Below are 18,966 nucleotides of genomic sequence, written 5' to 3'. Positions count from 1 at the left end.
CCTTTATTTTATTGCCCAAGATCCACACAAATTCTTAGTGAGTTTTAATCTGATACCATGCCAATTTGTTTGTTTGGCCACTGGTGAAATCGCTCCTTGCTAAAGCAAAGCATCGCCTTAAATTTTCAAAAGTAGATACAGGACTTTTCTGGATGAAAAAAGGCAGATTAGCCTGGTCTCTGTTTCCAATGCTTTTTGTGAGTTGCTTTAACTTCTCCAAGTTAATGGACAACTTTGGGAATTCAGTTCCAAATACATTGTGATTTTGAACCACTTGTAAAGTCTTATTGACTGCTCACTTTTGATACTGTAGTCTTCTAGACAACAGTCCTTTTACTTTTAATTGGATTCCTGCCACTTCTGGGAATTAAATGGTGGATGGCTGGACTCCTTTTTTTGATTCAGCATCAAAGAGAACTGACAACCTGCTCCAGTGTCAAGTTTAAAATCTGTTTTGCTACAATGTGCCTTTATGCCAGCACTTCAGCAGTTCCCTTTTCCTTCTTTTCTGTCTCCGGGAAATGCGCTATTTCATTGCTGTCTGACACTTCACTCTTTTGAATATCACTTATTCTTATGGGATTTTCCTTCTGTTTTGGAATCAAAGTAGATCTATTACTACAAGCTGTTTTAAAATGGTCAGTTTGTCAGAAGGGTACACTATATTTTCTGCAGGTCTATCTCCACTCTAATGCTCTTCGAGACACAGCCACAAAACAGCCTAATGACATTAGCCACACACACTTTCCTGGCCTCAGGTTTGGTGCATTTTCACTTTTGTGCCTGACACAATCTACTCCCTTGAATGTCTTTTCTCTGTGAAGCCTCTCCATTGCCTCAAATAAAAATAAAATTCAGAATTTCCTGCTAATTGCACTACTTTTTTTAAAATGGCAGATGGAAGACAAGATGGGAAAATGACAGGTCACCCACTTTGACAGGAAGAAGACAAAAGCAGATTATGGCTTCAGCCATAGAAAGCTTTTAAAATTCTGACATCTTTCTCTGTAAGAAAAATGAGAGGTACAATTCAAACATAAAAATTTTAAGGTAATATAAATGGAAACACATTCAGTTTAGCCCTAAAGCACTCCATCTTGCTCATCGTTCAATGCATTCAGATCAACTAATGAGACATGAAGTACCATTTTCCCAAAAAAATGACACAGCATTTCAGATATTAGCATTCAAACACACAATAGCCTGTCATCATTGTACTATTTACACATAAGCAACAGCATTGTCATTATACTCTCATTGCTTTGACTACAAATTCTGCACTAACACATCTAATGAGATGACAATTTAAAGTATTTGTAAACATAGGATTTCTTTTGCTATTAACAAATTCTTTCGATGTTTCTAAATAGATTTGAAAAATCTACAGACTGATAAAAAAATGCAAATTCTGCTTTTAATCAGACAACTTCTAAATGAGGTAATATTTAATACTTATGACAACATTGTGGAATAATCTGAACATTATACAGTTCCCTGACAACATTGGTGATTATTTGACAAGTCAAGAGCTGGACATTATTGAGGAAATAACTAAACTTTACACTCAACCAATGTAATTTTAATATTTTACCCTTTGTGTAGCCTTATACTTTAACTCCAAGCAGAATAGTTCTAGAAGTACATTCTTATTGCCCACCTTTCCTCCTATTACTAGCCCAGCTGAAAATTCATGATTTTTCCCCACTTTGCGTAGGACCTCAAAGGTCTGATATGCGAGTTCTCTTGTAGGGGATATGACGAGAATGCCCAATCCATCTTCTGATGTCCATTGTTGACGATAAAGACATTCCAATATCTATAGAGTGGCAGACAAACTGCTATTAGCATAAGGTCAACAAAATCAGCTTGTCTAATGAGTTGTACAAACCTTTTCGAATGCTAATCTCTTACGAGCAACTTTCCTTTGAAGCAAATTACCCAAAATATTAAACTCAAATGCTGGGCATCTGAATCACCATATATATAATTTCTTGGTAATCAGCAACACAAAACTGTATAGCAAGTTATTGTACAAGTAAGGCACATCACAACTATGATATAGATTAAATAAGCAGATTTACATTCCATAAATTATAATGTACCATAAACCAAAGAAATGTAACACTTTGAAAAAAAGTGTATCTGAACAGCAGATACAATAGCAGTCCAATAATCAAGAATCCTGTCACAGGTCCATCCAATTATTGAATAAATAGACTGGTATTCAACATAAGCCTCAGCTATTCATTACTCAGGGGTGTCCAACCCTTACATTTAGTTACCAACTTGCATTACAGTAACAAGGGTACAAATTCACAAGAACATGATGCTGTGTCAGACTGTTCCCAATCACGAATCACCAGTAAAGATATATTCATAAAATGGGAATAGACAACACGGCTGTCCTTAACTCAGATTTGTAGAAATATGGCTGGGTAGAGAAATAAAAATGTTCTATTTTTCACACAAACCAAGTACCCAAATTTTACAGTCAGTAGTAAAGCAACGATGCTCACCTGTAAGAAAAGCCCCAGAAAAAACTACCAATTTCTGTTGTTATTTACCAACTTTATGCTTTTCCCAGTGGCAGTTTAAATTTGGGGCCAGGCTGAGGGAATCTTTCCCTCTATAGCAGCAATGAAATCAGCAAGCATTTAACAAGTCAATCACATGGAAATGCTCATAGAGAAAACCAGGAAATTAAGAGCTCTTAACAGATATCATTTTACTTTTAAATTTCAGACAATGAAAGATATCATTTTAACTTGAGTGTTAATTGAAAAATGAACAAGTGTTGAAATAAATATATTTTAAATATTTTATGTTTTAAAATTTTGGAGAATATTGACATTCCGTCAATGTAAAATTAGTAACTCAGGCTCAGGTGTTTACTGATAATTATCAGAAGTTAGAGTATGAAGTTAGTATATACATTTTATTCTACAAGATATAATTTTCAAGAGTTGTTTTTAAAAGCAGCGAAATGATCCAAGAGTGGAAGTCTTGACAATTCAATTGGTCCTCCACTGATTGCATTCTGGGGGGGATCTGAACAACACACCCTTTGGAAAAGCGCAGAATTACTGATAACAACTGCTGCAATTCTCCCTTACTTTGCAGTTGCATGGATGTCAGAAATGTCAAACTGAATGGAATAATGGTGTGAATTCTGACAGTTTCACTGTCCTTATTATCGTTAACATCTTTATGACACTATGTTAACTCAGAGCCAATTATAAAATCAATATTCTGTGAGAAAGCACACAGGGAGTCAAGGCACAGCACTGTCTTCATGTGACATGGGTTGGAGGGCAGAGGAAAATTAGAAAGATGTTCAAACAGAACATTCCACCCATATTGAATGCAAGCACTTAGTCATTTATATTTCTACAAATGTACATTTTCACAATTGTAACTGAAACTGCTTATTCAAACTTGTTAAATTGCATTACAACTGCTCATCAAAAATGCACACGAACAGAAAATTAAAAAACTCTAATTACAATAGACAATAGGTGCAGGAGGAGGCCATTCTGCCCTTCAAGCCAAACAAACTTGCATGTTATTTCATACGTCATTCATATTGGCTTGGTCTGCCAAATCAGTTTTTCATTATTAGAAACCATGCCCCATAAATTCCAGTCACTTACAGGAATAATAAATGCCAATGTCTTCCCAGATCCAGTCTTTGCAGCACCGAGAATATCTTTGCCTTGTAAGGCTAGTCCAATTGTTTGCTTCTGTATTTCTGTGGGCATACGATATTGAGCCTGCAACAAACCTACAAATAGAATACAACTTTTACAAATTTCCAGAACAGATTAAGCCAAATCTGCTGGTTAATTTAAGCACAGTTTATACTGTCAGGTGCTTTATTTCTCTCCATAATTCGACTCGATCAGAACTGAATAGAGGTAAAAGGATAAAAAAAAATCTTGCAATATGGAGTATCAAGCAACTTTTGGATATTTATATTTCAGTATTTCGCTACAGCAATATTCCACACAAGACGAGATGCATGCTGAAATGATCCTGTAGGCTGAAAAGAAGTTAACACTGCAATACATTCTTCACCCAAAACAATTCTCATTTGAGTATATGCACAAAACACCATATGGAAAATACAAACAGTATTAGCATGACTGCACTGCCTTGAAAAGCTGAGGAGGTGCTGCTTTTCAGAATGCATGGTGGCTGCTTTGGCTTGGAGGGACAGTCACCATCTCAGAGTCATATCATCATACAGCACAGAAACAGAGCCTTCGGTTCAACTCAACCATGACAACCAAGTTTAAACTAAACTCATCCCACGTGCCTGCATTTGGACCATATTCTCTAAACCTTTTCTATTCATGTACCTATCCAAGTGTCTTTTAAATGTTGTACCTGTACCTGTACCTGCATCTACCACTTCCTCTGGAAGTTTATTCACATACGAACCATCTTCTGTGTGAAAAAGTTGGCCCTCGAGTACTTTTTAAATTTTTCTCCTTAAAAATATGCCATCTAGTTTTGAATGCCCCTCCCACCCTATCTACACCCCTCATGATTTTATAAACCTCTGTAAGGTTACTCCTCAACCTCCCATACTCCAGTGAAAAAAGTCCCAGCCTATGCAGCCTCTCCTTATAACTCAAGCCCTTCAGTCCCAGCAACATCCTGGTACATCTCTCCAGTTAGGTGATATCCTTCTTATAGCAGGGCTACCAGAACTGTACATAGTATTCTAAAAGTAGCCTCACCATGTTGAAGTTGTACAGAACATTGATGTCCCAACTACTATATTCAATGGTGTGAGCAAATGAGGCAAACACGCTAAACACCTTCTTAACCACCCTGTCTACTTGTGATGCAACTTTCAAAGAACAATGTACCTGAATCCCTATGTCTGTCTGTCAACAACACTACTCGGTGTCCTACCATCAACTTCATAAATCCTGCCTTTTTTTAAAACCAAATTGCAATACCTTACAATTATGCAAATCAAACTCCATCTGGCACTCCTCAGTCCATTGGCCAAATCGATCAAATCTCTGTGCATTCATTGCTAACCTTCTTCACTGTCCACTATACCACCAATTTTGGTGTCAACCACAAACTTACTAACCATTTCTCCTAAATTCTGCTTTGCCAACAAAAACTTCATTGTCTGTTTAAAAAAGAAGTCAATAACAGCACAAAACACTAAACAAGTACTATATGAAACATTTCCTACAGTAAGGATTACATGGAAGCAAGAGCTTCAAAACAGAACTTCAGCTATTTATTCCTGCATTCAACTAACAACTGCAGATTCAGCTACATAGTAAGAGAAGAATGAAACAATTTTCAATTGACTTCTGAAGTAATAAGTAAAATCTAAAGCTTCCATTTAGTTTACTGGACTAGCTGAATTTAAAACATTATTGTTAACCTGAAACTAAACAGCTTCACATTCCTCAAACAATTAGGTCAGAGGTTCAAAACTATTTTTGGTTGAAAGAACCCTTTCCAAATGCATTAATCACAGGTTTCCAAAGTAAATTACCCACATAATACACATGTACTGATGAGCTGCCTATACAGAATATTAACAATGCTTTCAGGATCATTGAAGACTTATCCAACAAACCTAAGACATGTGATAAACATGACCCAACTAATATTATAGTGGATGCCAACTGAACTACTTTAAATTCAATAGATTGCCTATTACTAGCATACATAAGAACTTAATGTATAGATATTTAGTAGCAGTAGATCATACAGCTTCTCTACTACATCTTTTCGAAATGTATCAGATGTGGGCATTGCAGGCAAGGCCAGCATTTACCTCTCATTTCTAACTGTTCTGAAAAAATGCTGGTGAGATGCCTTCTTGAACCACTGCAACCCACAGTTCTAGTAGGAGGGGAGACTGTATTCCATCATAGCTGAACATTAACCTGAGCTCCATTTTGCTGCATAATCCCCACATCCCTTAAGTCTAAGGCACAAAAAACCCTAGCCATTCTGCCTTAAATGTGATCAATGATGCAGCATCCACAGGCTTTTGGGTAGAGATTTCAGAGAACCATGGTCCATTACAGCAAGTGAATAAAACATTTCCCAAGTAAAATGATATTGTCCTACGACCACGTCCGCATTCTTCTGGCAGGAGAGCAATCCCTCAGCATCTAACCTATTCACGATTCTTCAAAATCTTGAAATGTTTCAATGAGCTGCTGCCTCATTTTTCTAAACTCCAGCAATACATATAAAATTTATTCAGATCCTCATCATTGTACAATCTTTTGCAATTAATCCAGTGCACATCAAGGTACCACCTCGAATACAAGAACACCCTTCCTGAAATACAGAGACCAAAATTTCATTCAGTATTTCAGATCAGGTCTCACCAAAGCCTTGCATAATTGTAGCAAGAATTCCTTATTCTTGCACTCCCAACCCTTTTGCAATGAAGACCAACATGCCAGTTTCCTTCTCAATTGCTTGCTATATTTGTAACACAATTTCTTTCTCCTCTTCCTTCTGTTAACTATATCACCAGAGACGTAAATGGATTCAGAATTATGTTCCTGAAAGTTGCAGGATGATATTTCAGGTCTTCATTAAGCCAATAACTCTTACACTGTGTAAATGTTACACTCTTGGTTACATAGTCTTTTGGAGTTGGGGGAGCACAGAAGTGAGTGAGAAATAGGACAGTGCCTCATGATCATGGGTTCTCAGGAGTTCCCCACCACTAAGGACCACGTCAAATTCACATGCATTTTCCTGCACGTGCATAATAAATGCATCACACAAAAGGTGCACATAATGATGTCAGTGCCTGGAACTCAGTGTATTCCTCAACGGACACACATGTATAGTTGCCCACAGTTGTTGGTGTCAGCAATCACTGCATTACTTAATGTCTTTGACAATGAACAAAACACTTTACATCCAAAGTACTTGGGAAGTGGGATCACTGATGTAATGTGGCAGCCAATTTAAGCCCAGACAGCTCCAAAAAAGAGCAATGTGATAATGATGAAATGATTGATTTTCGCAATGTTAACTGAAAGATAATTATTGGCCTGGACACCTGGACAACACCCCTGAATTTCTTCAAATTGTGCCTGGGGAACTGTTATGGCCACATGGTTAAAAAAAGTGTTTTGTTTTAAAAGTCTTGTACAAAAAAAAGGAAGGATATAAAGGAAGAAAAATGGATAGATCAAATGAAGCAAGCATAGAGAAAAGGTAGAATACCACTTACCTTTAATGGTTTTTTTGGATAATGGAAGATCTGAAAATTTGACCACCTCCTTGGCATTTATCTGAAAGTCAAAACACAGACTTAAACACAACTGATTCACACTGCTTCACCATTCTTTCTGCTGGCTAATAACCACCTGAATTCCTTACAGGATTTATTAGTAACTAACTTAAATTTATGGGCCTCTACTTTGAACAGACCCAGAAGTGGAAACATTCTCTTCCATCACCAAACCTTGTCATAAGATGATTATCTGGGTTTTCTAAATTCAATTGTTGAATATATAAGACATGTGATAAATCAGAACACCAAAGAGAGAAAATCACGGGCCAAGATACTTTTAAATAGTCATAATTTGTTTATTTTTTTCTTCGGTTTCTGTTTTACAAAAACAATGTCAAATAAGGGAAGGAATATAACAGAAAGGAGATTTTCATGCAAAATATAGTCAAAACTCAGAAATATATCAAGGATTCCGTCTCATCTTGTCATCTTCCAGATATAAATGATCGCCATCAAGCAATGCAACAACACGTCGATGAAGAATATGGACTATTTCCAAGCCCAATTAAGAAAATGGAAATGTCAAAATTCTTGTCATATTAGTGTTAATAAAAAAAAGTCACTAAAATGCCAACATTTATTGGCCTGTGGTGGTTTTTGATGCAAATAAATCATTGTTCATTCAACTGTTCAGCATTGCTCGCTTAATTTAGAAAAAGTTTCTTTTCCCTCAACATATTTGCTTAAAGTGAGTGCTGACAAGTATGTCAAAGATCTAACTGTTCAACAAGATATCATTTCCACAATACAAGCTCACCATCAGATAAAGAATGGTTTAAATTCACATACAATACACACTTCAGTGATTTTTCTCCAAGCTACTGCACCTCCTCACATGAACATATGTTTTTATGAGACACAAGTTAAAATTCCGTAGCACAGAAGGACCACATTAAATAAAAAGTGCATAACACTTTATAGAGGTTGACTCACTAACCATACCTCTTAAAAGTCATACATTTTATAATAAGCAGTGAGAGTGTACATATATCAAACAGAAATAAGGTTGCTGAGTTAAATATATTTAACAATTTTTCCAGCCTAATGGACCAGATGAAGTTACAATTCAGTAACTAGATTCTACAATCTAGAAAAATTGTACAAACGTACACATCAGTGCCACTAAAAGAGGGAATGAGGACAAAGCCATTAACAGACATTTCATGCAACATGGGTGTTTCACACCCTTCAATTTATGGGGCTTGAGACTAATATGAACTGTGCTTCTCAACAAAGGAAGGCAGACAATTCTCATCCAAAATTAAAACAAAATAACCATTAAAATACGCTGCCTGAATCAACCAATGTGGGGCCAAAAAAAGGGTATTTAGGACATTGCTGAGGAATTAATTATTAAATATTTTCCATCTATATTTACAAAAGAGGGGGACAGTATCCAGACTATGGTGACTCAGCCACTGGAAGGGCTCAAAATGAGTAAGGGGATCATGCTGGACAGAGTGACTGTCAGTACTTGACAAGGTACAAAACTCAATGAGTTGCATTCAGATGGTATTTCTTTAGCCAACAAAAATTTTATGAATAGGCTCCTCCAAGTCAGAGCAAAAATGCAAACATGAAATTCATAAAGTAACCTCTTTTTCCATCATAAGGGCAGGTATGAAATGCCGGAATTTTTATTCCAGCAAAACTACAGAAGTCTCCCATTACAGCGTCATAAACAAGTCCACTATCACGGAGACCCATATCAGAAAGAAGGTCTGCATCACCAAGAGCAGGATTCACTCAGAGTATCTGGCTTGTGGAATCAAAGTGCAATCAAACCAGAATGTCCAAAGATAATCTTGGTTCATTCACACATTTGAAGAATCTCTATGTCAAATTGAATTCCCAACAATTGAATAAAATTTAACAATGCATTAAGCATTCATTTAACACGACTGCTGAGCAAAATGAGAAATTCCTCCTTGCTTATTCTACATGCACAAATGCTTAATTCATGAACTGCGAACTATTCATGAATATAAATAGTTTTGTCAGAGTATCATGAACATTTTGATTCAGGAATAACAACAGAATGCATTAATATTCCTTTTCCTGGGTGCTTTATTTCACATTATGCACGAAAGAGTTTGCATTATGAGTCAGTGAAACCAGAAGGTAGATTTGTGCTCTTCAACCTGTTTCATTTTGGATACATATTGCATACTAAATAGTTGAAAATGTGTTGCTGGTTAAAGCACAGCAGGTTAGGCAGCATCCAAGGAATAGGAAATTCGACGTTTCGGGCATAAGCCCTTCATCAGGAATGAGGAGAGGGTGCCAGGCAGGCTAAGATAAAAGGTAGGGAGGAGGGACTTGGGGGAGGGGTGATGGAGATGTGATAGGTGGAAGGAAGTCAAGGTGAGGGTGATAGGCCGGAGTGGGGTGGGGGCGGAGAGGTCAGGAAGAAGATTGCAGGTTAGGAGGGCGGTGCTGAGTTGAGGGAACCGACTGAGACAAGGTGGGGGGAGGGGAAATGAGGAAACTGGAGAAATCTGAGTTCATCCCTTGTGGTTGGAGGGTTCCCAGGCGGAAGATGAGACGTTCTTCCTCCAACCGTCGTGTTATTATGTTTTGCCGGTGGAGGGGTCCAAGGACCTGCATGTCCTCGGTGGAGTGGGAGGGAGAGTTAAAGTGTTGAGCCACGGGGTGGTTGGGTTGGTTGGTCCGGGCGTCCCTGAGGTGTTCTCTGAAGCGTTCCGCAAGTAAGCGGCCCGTCTCCCCAAGGAGCCACATCGGGTGCATTGCCTCTCAAACCACCTCAGCAAGTCATTTTTCTCCAGCCTATTTCACTTGCATCATTTCTGAACAAGGAAGGCAGAGGGCTGCAGTTAAGAGGGTGTTAAATGTCCAGCATGCCTAGAAATCAGGAAGAGCACACCTTTTAGCCACAGGAAATTTGTGTAAAATTTCCTTAAAAGGAGTGGAGCACAGAACTGATTCCTGCTCTGCTCATGGTAACTGAAATTCTTCAGGGGATATAACATGTGCTCACAACTATATTAGACAGTCCATACACCTGAAAAACAGGTTAATTCAATGTTCGGCTGCATGAATTTGAAAGCATTCTTGGGGTGTAAATTAGACACATGGTTCAATTTCTACCTTAAAACTTTAATATTCTTTTGACTGACCTGAATAAAATCTAGTTCAAACCCTGTAATCCACTTGACCTTCAGCAGTTACTGATCAATATTTTTTTATTCCTGATCAAAGTAAAACAGGAAAGGATCAGGACCATGGCTATCATGGGAAATTAGGGATAGTATTAGACGCAAGGAAGGGACACACAAATTGATCTCAAAGCAGCAGACCTTAAGACTGGAAGTTCAGATTTAAGCAAAGGTGGAAAAGAATTGATTCAGAGCAGAAAACAGAATAAAAGAGTAAGTTTACAGGGAACTTACAAACTGACTATAAACATTCCAAAGGTTTCTGAACAGAACTATTAGTGAAGCTAAAATTAGGTCCCTTACAGTCAGAAACAGGAGAAGTATAATGAGGATCAGAGAGATGTCAGACCAATTAAATACATACTTTGCCTCTGTTTTCACAAAGGAGGGCACATACAACATCCCAAAGATATACCGGGTCTAATGAAAACAGGGTGTATTGGAAAGAGGGGAAGTAAATCAATGTTTACTAAGGAAATAGTGGTGTGGGAATTAATGGGATAAAAGCTGATAAATCCTCAAGGCCTGACAGCTACATACAATTTTCCCTAAGGAATATCCTAGAAATAGTGGATGCATTGTGTTCTGAAGTTGAAAGGGTGCATGTTCCCTTTCAGATAGAAACTGTTTTCTGAATTTTTAGAGTAAATTTCAAGTACAGCCACAGCTGCCGCACAGGACAGCTATGAGACGGGCTACTCCAAAATAGATACATGTAATAATTGGCTACTAAATGGATATCTGAACTCTCGTTGCTATTTTAACAATTCAAATTTAACCAATTAATTTAAATTATGCCCAGGATACTAAAACTCAACTGAGTTTGAATTCACTATGCTGACAACATCAGACCAATAAGAGGGTACAATGTTGGGGGTTATAAAACCAGCTGCAAATGTGTTGCTGGTCAAAGCACAGCAGGTTAGGCAGCATCTCAGGAATAGAGAATTCGACGTTTCGAGCATAAGCCCTTCATCAGGAATAAGAGAGAGAGAGCCAAGCCGGCTGAGATAAAAGGTAGGGAGGAGGGACTAGGGGGAGGGGCGATGGAGGTGGGATAGGTGGAAGGAGGTCAAGGTGAGGGTGATAGGCCGGAGTGGGGTGGGGGCGGAGAGGTCAGGAAGAGGATTGCAGGTTAGGAGGGCGGTGCTGAGTTGAGGGAACCGACTGAGACAAGGTGGGGGGAGGGGAAATGAGGAAGCTGGAGAAATCTGAATTCATACCTTGTGGTTGGAGGGTTCCCAGGCGGAAGATGAGGCGCTCCTCCTCCAGCCGTCGTGTAGTTGTGTTCTGCCGGTGGAGGAGTCCAAGGACCTGCATGTCCTCGGTGGAGTGGGAGGGAGAGTTAAAGTGTTGAGCCACGGGGTGATTGGGTTGGTTGGTTCGGGCGGCCCAGAGGTGTTCTCTGAAGCGTTCCGCAAGTAAGCGGCCTGTCTCACCAATATAGAGGAGGCCACATCGGGTGCAGCGGATGCAATAGATGATGTGTGTGGAGGTACAGGTGAACTTGTGGCGGATATGGAAGGATCCCTTGGGGCCTTGGAGGGAAGTGAGTGTGGAGGTGTGGGCGCAAGTTTTACATTTCCTGCGGTTGCAGGGGAAGGTGCCGGGGGTGGAGGTTGGGTTGGTGGGGGGTGTGGATCTGACAAGGGAGTCACGAAGGGAGTGGTCCTTGCGGAACGCTGATAGGGGAGGGGAGGGAAATATATCCTTGGTGGTGGGGTCCGTTTGGAGGTGGCGGAAATGGCGGCGGATAATACGTTGTATGCGCAGGTTGGTGGGGTGGTAGGTGAGAACCAGTGGGGTTCTGTCTTGGTGGCGGTTGGAGGAGCGGGGGCCGCCCGAACCAACCAACCCAATCACCCCGTGGCTCAACACTTTAACTCCCCCTCCCACTCCACCGAGGACATGCAGGTCCTTGGACTCCTCCACCGGCAGAACACAACTACACGACGGCTGGAGGAGGAGCGCCTCATCTTCCGCCTGGGAACCCTCCAACCACAAGGTATGAATTCAGATTTCTCCAGCTTCCTCATTTCCCCTCCCCCCACCTTGTCTCAGTCGGTTCCCTCAACTCAGCACCGCCCTCCTAACCTGCAATCCTCTTCCTGACCTCTCCGCCCCCACCCCACTCCGGCCTATCACCCTCACCTTGACCTCCTTCCACCTATCCCACCTCCATCGCCCCTCCCCCTAGTCCCTCCTCCCTACCTTTTATCTCAGCCGGCTTGGCTCTCTCTCTTATTCCTGATGAAGGGCTTATGCTCGAAACGTCGAATTCTCTATTCCTGAGATGCTGCCTAACCTGCTGTGCTTTGACCAGCAACACATTTGCAGCTGTGATCTCCAGCATCTGCAGACCTCATTTTTTACTCGGTTATAAAACCAGGGCATTTTGAAAATTTCATCACAGCAACAGCCGTAGAGCTAAATGCTCATCCAATATCTTATTCTCAAAGCCATAAAAAGGCACTCTCTATCAGAAAGGTACCTCTTCCTGTAAAAATACTCATAGTAACATTAAAGACAATGAACCAGAGATATCAGCAGGTGGGAGACTGAAGATAGCGGAGAAGACAGAGTGTACTTGAGATTAAAGTTAATGTAATGTTTAATCATTTTTATTGGCACAGCATTTTCATAGAGTTAGGGTCAGATAGTAATTAGTTAAGACAAAATGTTCAGTTTGTTAATGGTCTTGTTTTGGGCTCATTATTAAATTTAGAAAAATAATTTCCTCTACTTAAAGAAAAATAATTTAAGAGTTCTCTTTCACTCACGCACATTTTAACAGATTACGAGATGAGGTAGGCTTTTCTGAATGTTTGGTTTTTAATTACCAGAGGGGTTTGACCTCCACTTCGTAACAATTGGTAGACATTTTTCAAGATTTTTTGAGACTCTGGAGCAGTTCTTACGGATTGAAGGGTACCTTATGTAGTCACACTATTTTAAATGGGTAGAGAGAATACAGCAAATTATAGACCAGCTAGCCTGACATTGTTAGTGGGGAAAAATGCTACAGTCCATTAGAAAAGATTTAACAGCAGAGTACTTGGAAAACATTAACAGGATCAGAGCCAGCATGAATTTACAAACGGGAAATCATGTTTGAAGGATCTATTGAAGTTTATTTTCCAGGATGGCACTAGTAGAGTTGACATTGAAGAGCAAGTGAATGTGATTTATTTGGACTTTCAGAAGGCTTTTGATAAGAACTTCTAAGAGACTTGCATGGGAGTAGAGTACTGACATGGAAAAAAAGAACTCGTTGGCAGACAGGAAACAAAGAGTAGGAATAAACAGGTACAGAGTGGCAGCAAGTGACCAGTGGTCTACCTTAGGGATCAGGGATTTGAATCCATCTATTCACAATATATATTAATGATTTAGATGAGGGAATTAAACATTAATATCTCCAGTTTGAAAACAACACAATGTTGGGTTGGAGGGTGAGCTGAGAGGAGGATGCAAAATTGCTTCATTTGGACAAGTGATTTGGACAAATTTAGTGACTGGAAAAATGCATGTTAGATGAAGCATAACTTAGATAAGACCCAAGTGCACCAATCTTGCACACAGGTTGCTGAAAGAAAACATGCTGGTGTCGCAGGCAGCAATAACGGCAAATGATGTGTTGTCCTTCGTAAGAAGGGGATTTGTGTACAGGAGCAGGAAATGTCTTGCTGCAATTGTACAGTACCTTGGGGAAATCATACCTGGAGCAGTGTGTGCAGTTTTAGTCTCCTTATCTTAGGAAGGAAGTCTGGCAAATAGAAGGAGTGCAACTTAGGTTTACAGTCTGTTTCCCAGGATGGCAGGATTAAAAATTGAAGAGATTCTGAATTATCATCAATTATATTTATTGGAGTTTATAACAATGATGGGCAGGAGTGTCTCAACCTCAGAAACCTACCAAATTGTAACAGGACCAGACGTGGTAAATGCAGGATGTTCCTGATCAGCAATGAGGAATTTCTTCACAGAGGGGTGAGCCTGTTGAATTCTCAGGCCAAAATATTGAATGTTTTCAAGGAGATATTACATATAGTTCTTAGTGCTCAAGGAATCAAAAGGATATGAAGAAAAAGCAGGAATAGCGTACTGAGTCAGATGATCAGCCAATGATCATATTGAATAGTAGAACAAGCAAAGGTTGTGTGGCCTTTTCCTGCTTTTTGTGTTTCTATGTTAAAGGAAACAGAGACAAAAACATTAGTATAACCAGGAACTGGATGGGAAATGTCAAACTTTGACAACTCAGAGGCAAAGAGAGGGCAACCTATTTCCATGTGGTCCAATTCTGAATGTCTCCCCTTCTTCACTTAAAATTAAATTGCTTCCTACTATATCCCAAACACCAAGAACGAAACGAGACTTGCCAATCACAATTCAGCTTTTTAAATCTTAGATTAGATTAGATTACTTACAGTGTGGAAACAGGCCCTTCGGCCCAACAAGTCCACACTGACCCGCCGAAGCGCAAGCCACCCATTCCCATACATTTACCCCTTTACCTAACACTACAGGTAATTTAGCATGACCAATTCACCTAACCTGCACATCTTTGGACTGTGGGAGGAAACCGGAGCACCCGGAGGAAACCCACGCAGACACAGGGAGAATGTGCAAACTCCACACAGTCAGTCGCTTGAGTCAGGAATAGAACCCGGGTCTCTGGCGCTGTGAGGCAGCAGTGCTAACCACTGTGCCACCGTGCCGCCCATCTGTGCACTTCTTGACTACAGCTCATGTTAAATAACATTAATATGCTACAGTTCAGCTGTTTTGAGAGTTTACTTGTTAAAACAACTAATCCAGTGACATGGACTGAAAATCTTGAGAATGCGAATTCAAATAATCTCAATTCCTACTGGTGAAAAAAAAACAGACCACAAAACTACTCTTGGGCCACATCGAGGGAAAAAAAAACAGAGCAACCTAATCCTACCAGTTACATACCATTGTCAAAGTTTGATATTTCCCATACTGGTTCTTGTTATACTAATGTTTTTCCTCTGTTTCCTTTAACATAGAAACACAAAAAGCAGGAGCAGGCCACGCAATCTTTGCTTGTCACAAAAACCCAACTGGTTACTATCCTTTTGGAAAAGAAATCAGTCCCATCCTTAACAATGTTTTGTATGTCAGAGGGCAGCTAAAAGTTGAGCATATTGCCATAGTTCAGCTGTCACTTGTAGGCTTGCCAGGTACAGATGGCACATTTGCTTCCCTATACAATATTTATACAAACGGGTTTTTATGTCAATCAATATTACTGTCATGATTGGGCCAGCTTTTAATTCCAGATTTTTATCTTATTCCAATTTCACCATCTGGCCTGGTGGGATTCGAACGCACACCCCAACAGTGACAGTCTGGAGTTCAAGATTGCTCTTCCAGTGAAAGTATTATGGCTCCACCATCTCCCCTAAAATATTTCACTAACTAATTGCTTCTGGAGTGTCAGGATATCGGCAGGTAAAAAATTGCCCCCTAAATTAAGTGTTACATAGGTGAAGGATGACATTTGCATACATTTTCAGAGGCATTTCATAGCTTGGACACAAGGGGCTATAAGCAACAAAAGGGCTGGAACTAGAAGGTGAAACTACTCTGCAAAAGGAGACAAAGTTGGGACAAAGAATAATTACTCAGGTGACAAGATACTATATACCACAAAAATCTGCACAAATGCCAGATTTTCACAATATTTATTAATGACTGATTATTAAATAAGGTTTTACTAATAATTTCTTGGCAATAAAGAACTTAAACATTGCTAAAAAGAGACAGGAAGTTGATCTTTTCATTTAACGCTCATGAGGTCTCGAGCAAGAAAATCAACTTAGAAATGAAATAAATTTAGACAGTATGAGAACACAGTACTGATTTGTTGAACAATGGCGTGAAGTAGTAACTGTAAAAAGCATCTTAACTAAAAGACTGAGTTCAAATCAGACAAGTCAGCTCTGGTTCTTCAGGATTCTGCAGGGGAACAGCAAGGGTAGGTGGTCTTCATAGTGAACTATTTTCATTGAGGAAAGGGCTATGTTTTTTGCCTACAAAGAATAGAGCTGCGCGAGAGAATAAATGTAGTTTCTTGCACAAACAAAAATCAAATTACAAGCCTGACTGATAGTCATAAACTGTTTTCTGGAGTAATTGTTAACACTATCTAACAGCAGAATCACATTTAATGTTGGACATTACAATCTGAATTTTGAAAAACCACAGGTGGGCTGGGCACAGGCAAAACTAGCAGCATGCGACAGCTTATTTTTGAGAAACCTTCCAGAGTAATCTGAAGCAGACTGTGTACATTAAAGGATGAAAGATGTCAGTCTTTGGACCAGCCACAAATTTGCACAATAAAACAACCAACAATAATTTCATCAGGATATACTTTTAAAGACGAATAGTTTTGCTATGCCCTACACCTTCATTAAGTAAACATGGTGAACAGGGAAGGCACTTAGGGCATATCAGTGAGTCCCTACCTTTGATCCAGGAGGCCTGAGTTCAACTAGCACCTATCCAACAGATCCACTTGGACACAGACTTCCACATACAAAAACATTCCTGAGGAACTCTCGACCATCTCCACCTCAGCTCCATTGATATAGATAGGGGTGTGCCCTCCTCCTTGCTTCCTGAAGTCGAAAATCAGCTCTTTAGTTTTGCTGACATTGAGGGAGAGATTGTTATTGTTGCACCACATCACCAAGCACTTTGTGGTGTTGAACTTGTAGAGGGAGTTTGGATGAAATTTGGCCAAACAGTTATGAGTGTACATGGAGTATTGTAGGGCGCTGGTGCTGAGGATTGTTATGGAGGAGATGCTATTACCTATCTTCAGTGATTGTGATTTGTGGGTCAGAAAGTTGAGGATCCAGTTACAGAGAGCAGAGTAGCAACCTAGAGAGTCTGGAGATTATTTTGGTTGGAATTATGATGCTGATGATGGCGCTGTCATTGATAATTAGAACTCTGACATAGGTATCCTTATTATCTAGATGTTCCAGCGGTGAGTGCAGGGCTAGGAAGTTGGCATCTGTTGTGCCAGTAGACAAATCGCAAGGGATCAAGGCAGGCTGGGAGGATGGAGTTGATTTAGAGCCACAACTAACCGCTCAAAGCACTTTGTGATTTTGGAGTTTGGAGCCATCGGGCAGTAGTCATGACGATAGATTTCTTGAAGCAGGTGGAGAGTTTAGATCAAAGCAAGAAGTGAAAGTAGTCAACAAATACTTCCACCAACTGGCCTGCACAAAATCTGACTGCACGGCCAGGGATTCCATCTGGGCCAGTCACTTTCCATGGGTTCATTTTTAAGAAGGTCAATCTGACATGTGCAGCAGTGATGGACGAAACAGGTTCGACTGAAGCCGTCAGGGCAGGTGACACCATTTCTCTAAGCTTCTGTTCGAATAGTGTGTAAAATGCATTGACCACAGCAGGAGGGATGTATTTTTGTCCACTATTCTGTTCTGCTTCATTTTGTAGCCCATTATGTAATTTAGGCCTGACTACAAAAGGCACATGCTTGTGTGATCAGTTTAAGTCTTTCACCATCAGCTTGTTGAATGATAGCACAGACTCAATGGGGGCAGAATGGCCTACCTCTGCTCCTACAACTTATGATCTTATTCACTCAATGTTATTAACTTTATTTCTATCAATGATCTGGTGGTTTTGACAAGCTATCCTGTTTCCATGAGCACCAGATTTATATGATGGCTTAACCATGTGAGCGCACAACTTTCTGGGTTTGGCCGTCCCACCATATCACCCCCTTCCCATTTTCCCACTTCATAACTCTCCCCCATCCCGAGCTACGACTCGACCTCACACCGACAGCCCGCTGTCCCACTACAATCCGCTGCCCCCCCATTTCCGACTCCCCGGGCTCCGCTCCTACCTCGGGATAGCGCTGCACCAGCCTGGCGATCACCTCCCTCTCCACCTGCCATTCGGGTTTCCGCACCCTCCTCTCCCGCTTTAGTCTCGTCTTCTTCCGTTGATATTTCTTTTTCCACTTCTCATAGTTTTTAATTACTTCGCTCCTTTCGGAGGAGGAGGCGGCGGTGGCGAACATCTCACTCGCTTTCCCCGTAAACACCATGCCTCGAGCCAGCACGAAAACGCCCGGCGCACGGCAATGACGTCACGCGGAGGGCGCGTCCTGATGACGCTGAGGAGAAGGGCGCAGGAGGTGAGCAAGTAGATGAAGAATAATTAATAATGTGTTTAATGTAGTTGTGTTCATGAGACAGTGACAATCAATAACAAATTACTAGATTGACACTATTGAAAACGTTAACCAGTTTAAAGTCGAGAGAAAATTAAGAAACTAAACACAGTTTTTACGATTATGGAAATGTGAATAGGAAAATATTGGTTTAGAATTACAGATAGTGTTGAATTAATATAACTCAGATAACTCTCCAAGGTATGTTGTACAGTCACATATTTTATAGCACAGAA

The 18,966-nt window shown here is 40.2% G+C and overlaps 1 protein-coding gene across 1 annotated transcript in view; it reads right to left on the bottom strand.

Moving 5' to 3' along the window:
* Window positions 1-18,625, bottom strand: part of ddx10 (DEAD (Asp-Glu-Ala-Asp) box polypeptide 10) — a 208,004-nt gene extending 189,379 nt beyond the window's left edge. The window contains exons 1-4 of the mRNA XM_060826060.1: window positions 18,401-18,625; window positions 7,241-7,301; window positions 3,651-3,781; window positions 1,658-1,816 (exon numbers count right to left, since the gene is read on the bottom strand). Coding sequence (XP_060682043.1) covers window positions 1,658-1,816; window positions 3,651-3,781; window positions 7,241-7,301; window positions 18,401-18,604 — 555 coding nt within the window. The 5' untranslated portion in view covers window positions 18,605-18,625. The remainder of the gene's footprint in view (window positions 1-1,657; window positions 1,817-3,650; window positions 3,782-7,240; window positions 7,302-18,400) is intronic.
* Between the last annotated feature and the right edge of the window lie 341 nt (window positions 18,626-18,966).

This window comes from Hemiscyllium ocellatum, chromosome 6 (assembly GCF_020745735.1).
Source record: "Hemiscyllium ocellatum isolate sHemOce1 chromosome 6, sHemOce1.pat.X.cur, whole genome shotgun sequence".
In the NCBI taxonomy this organism is placed as follows: Eukaryota; Metazoa; Chordata; class Chondrichthyes; order Orectolobiformes; family Hemiscylliidae; genus Hemiscyllium; species Hemiscyllium ocellatum.
This window is presented reverse-complemented; position numbering and strand designations above follow the sequence as displayed.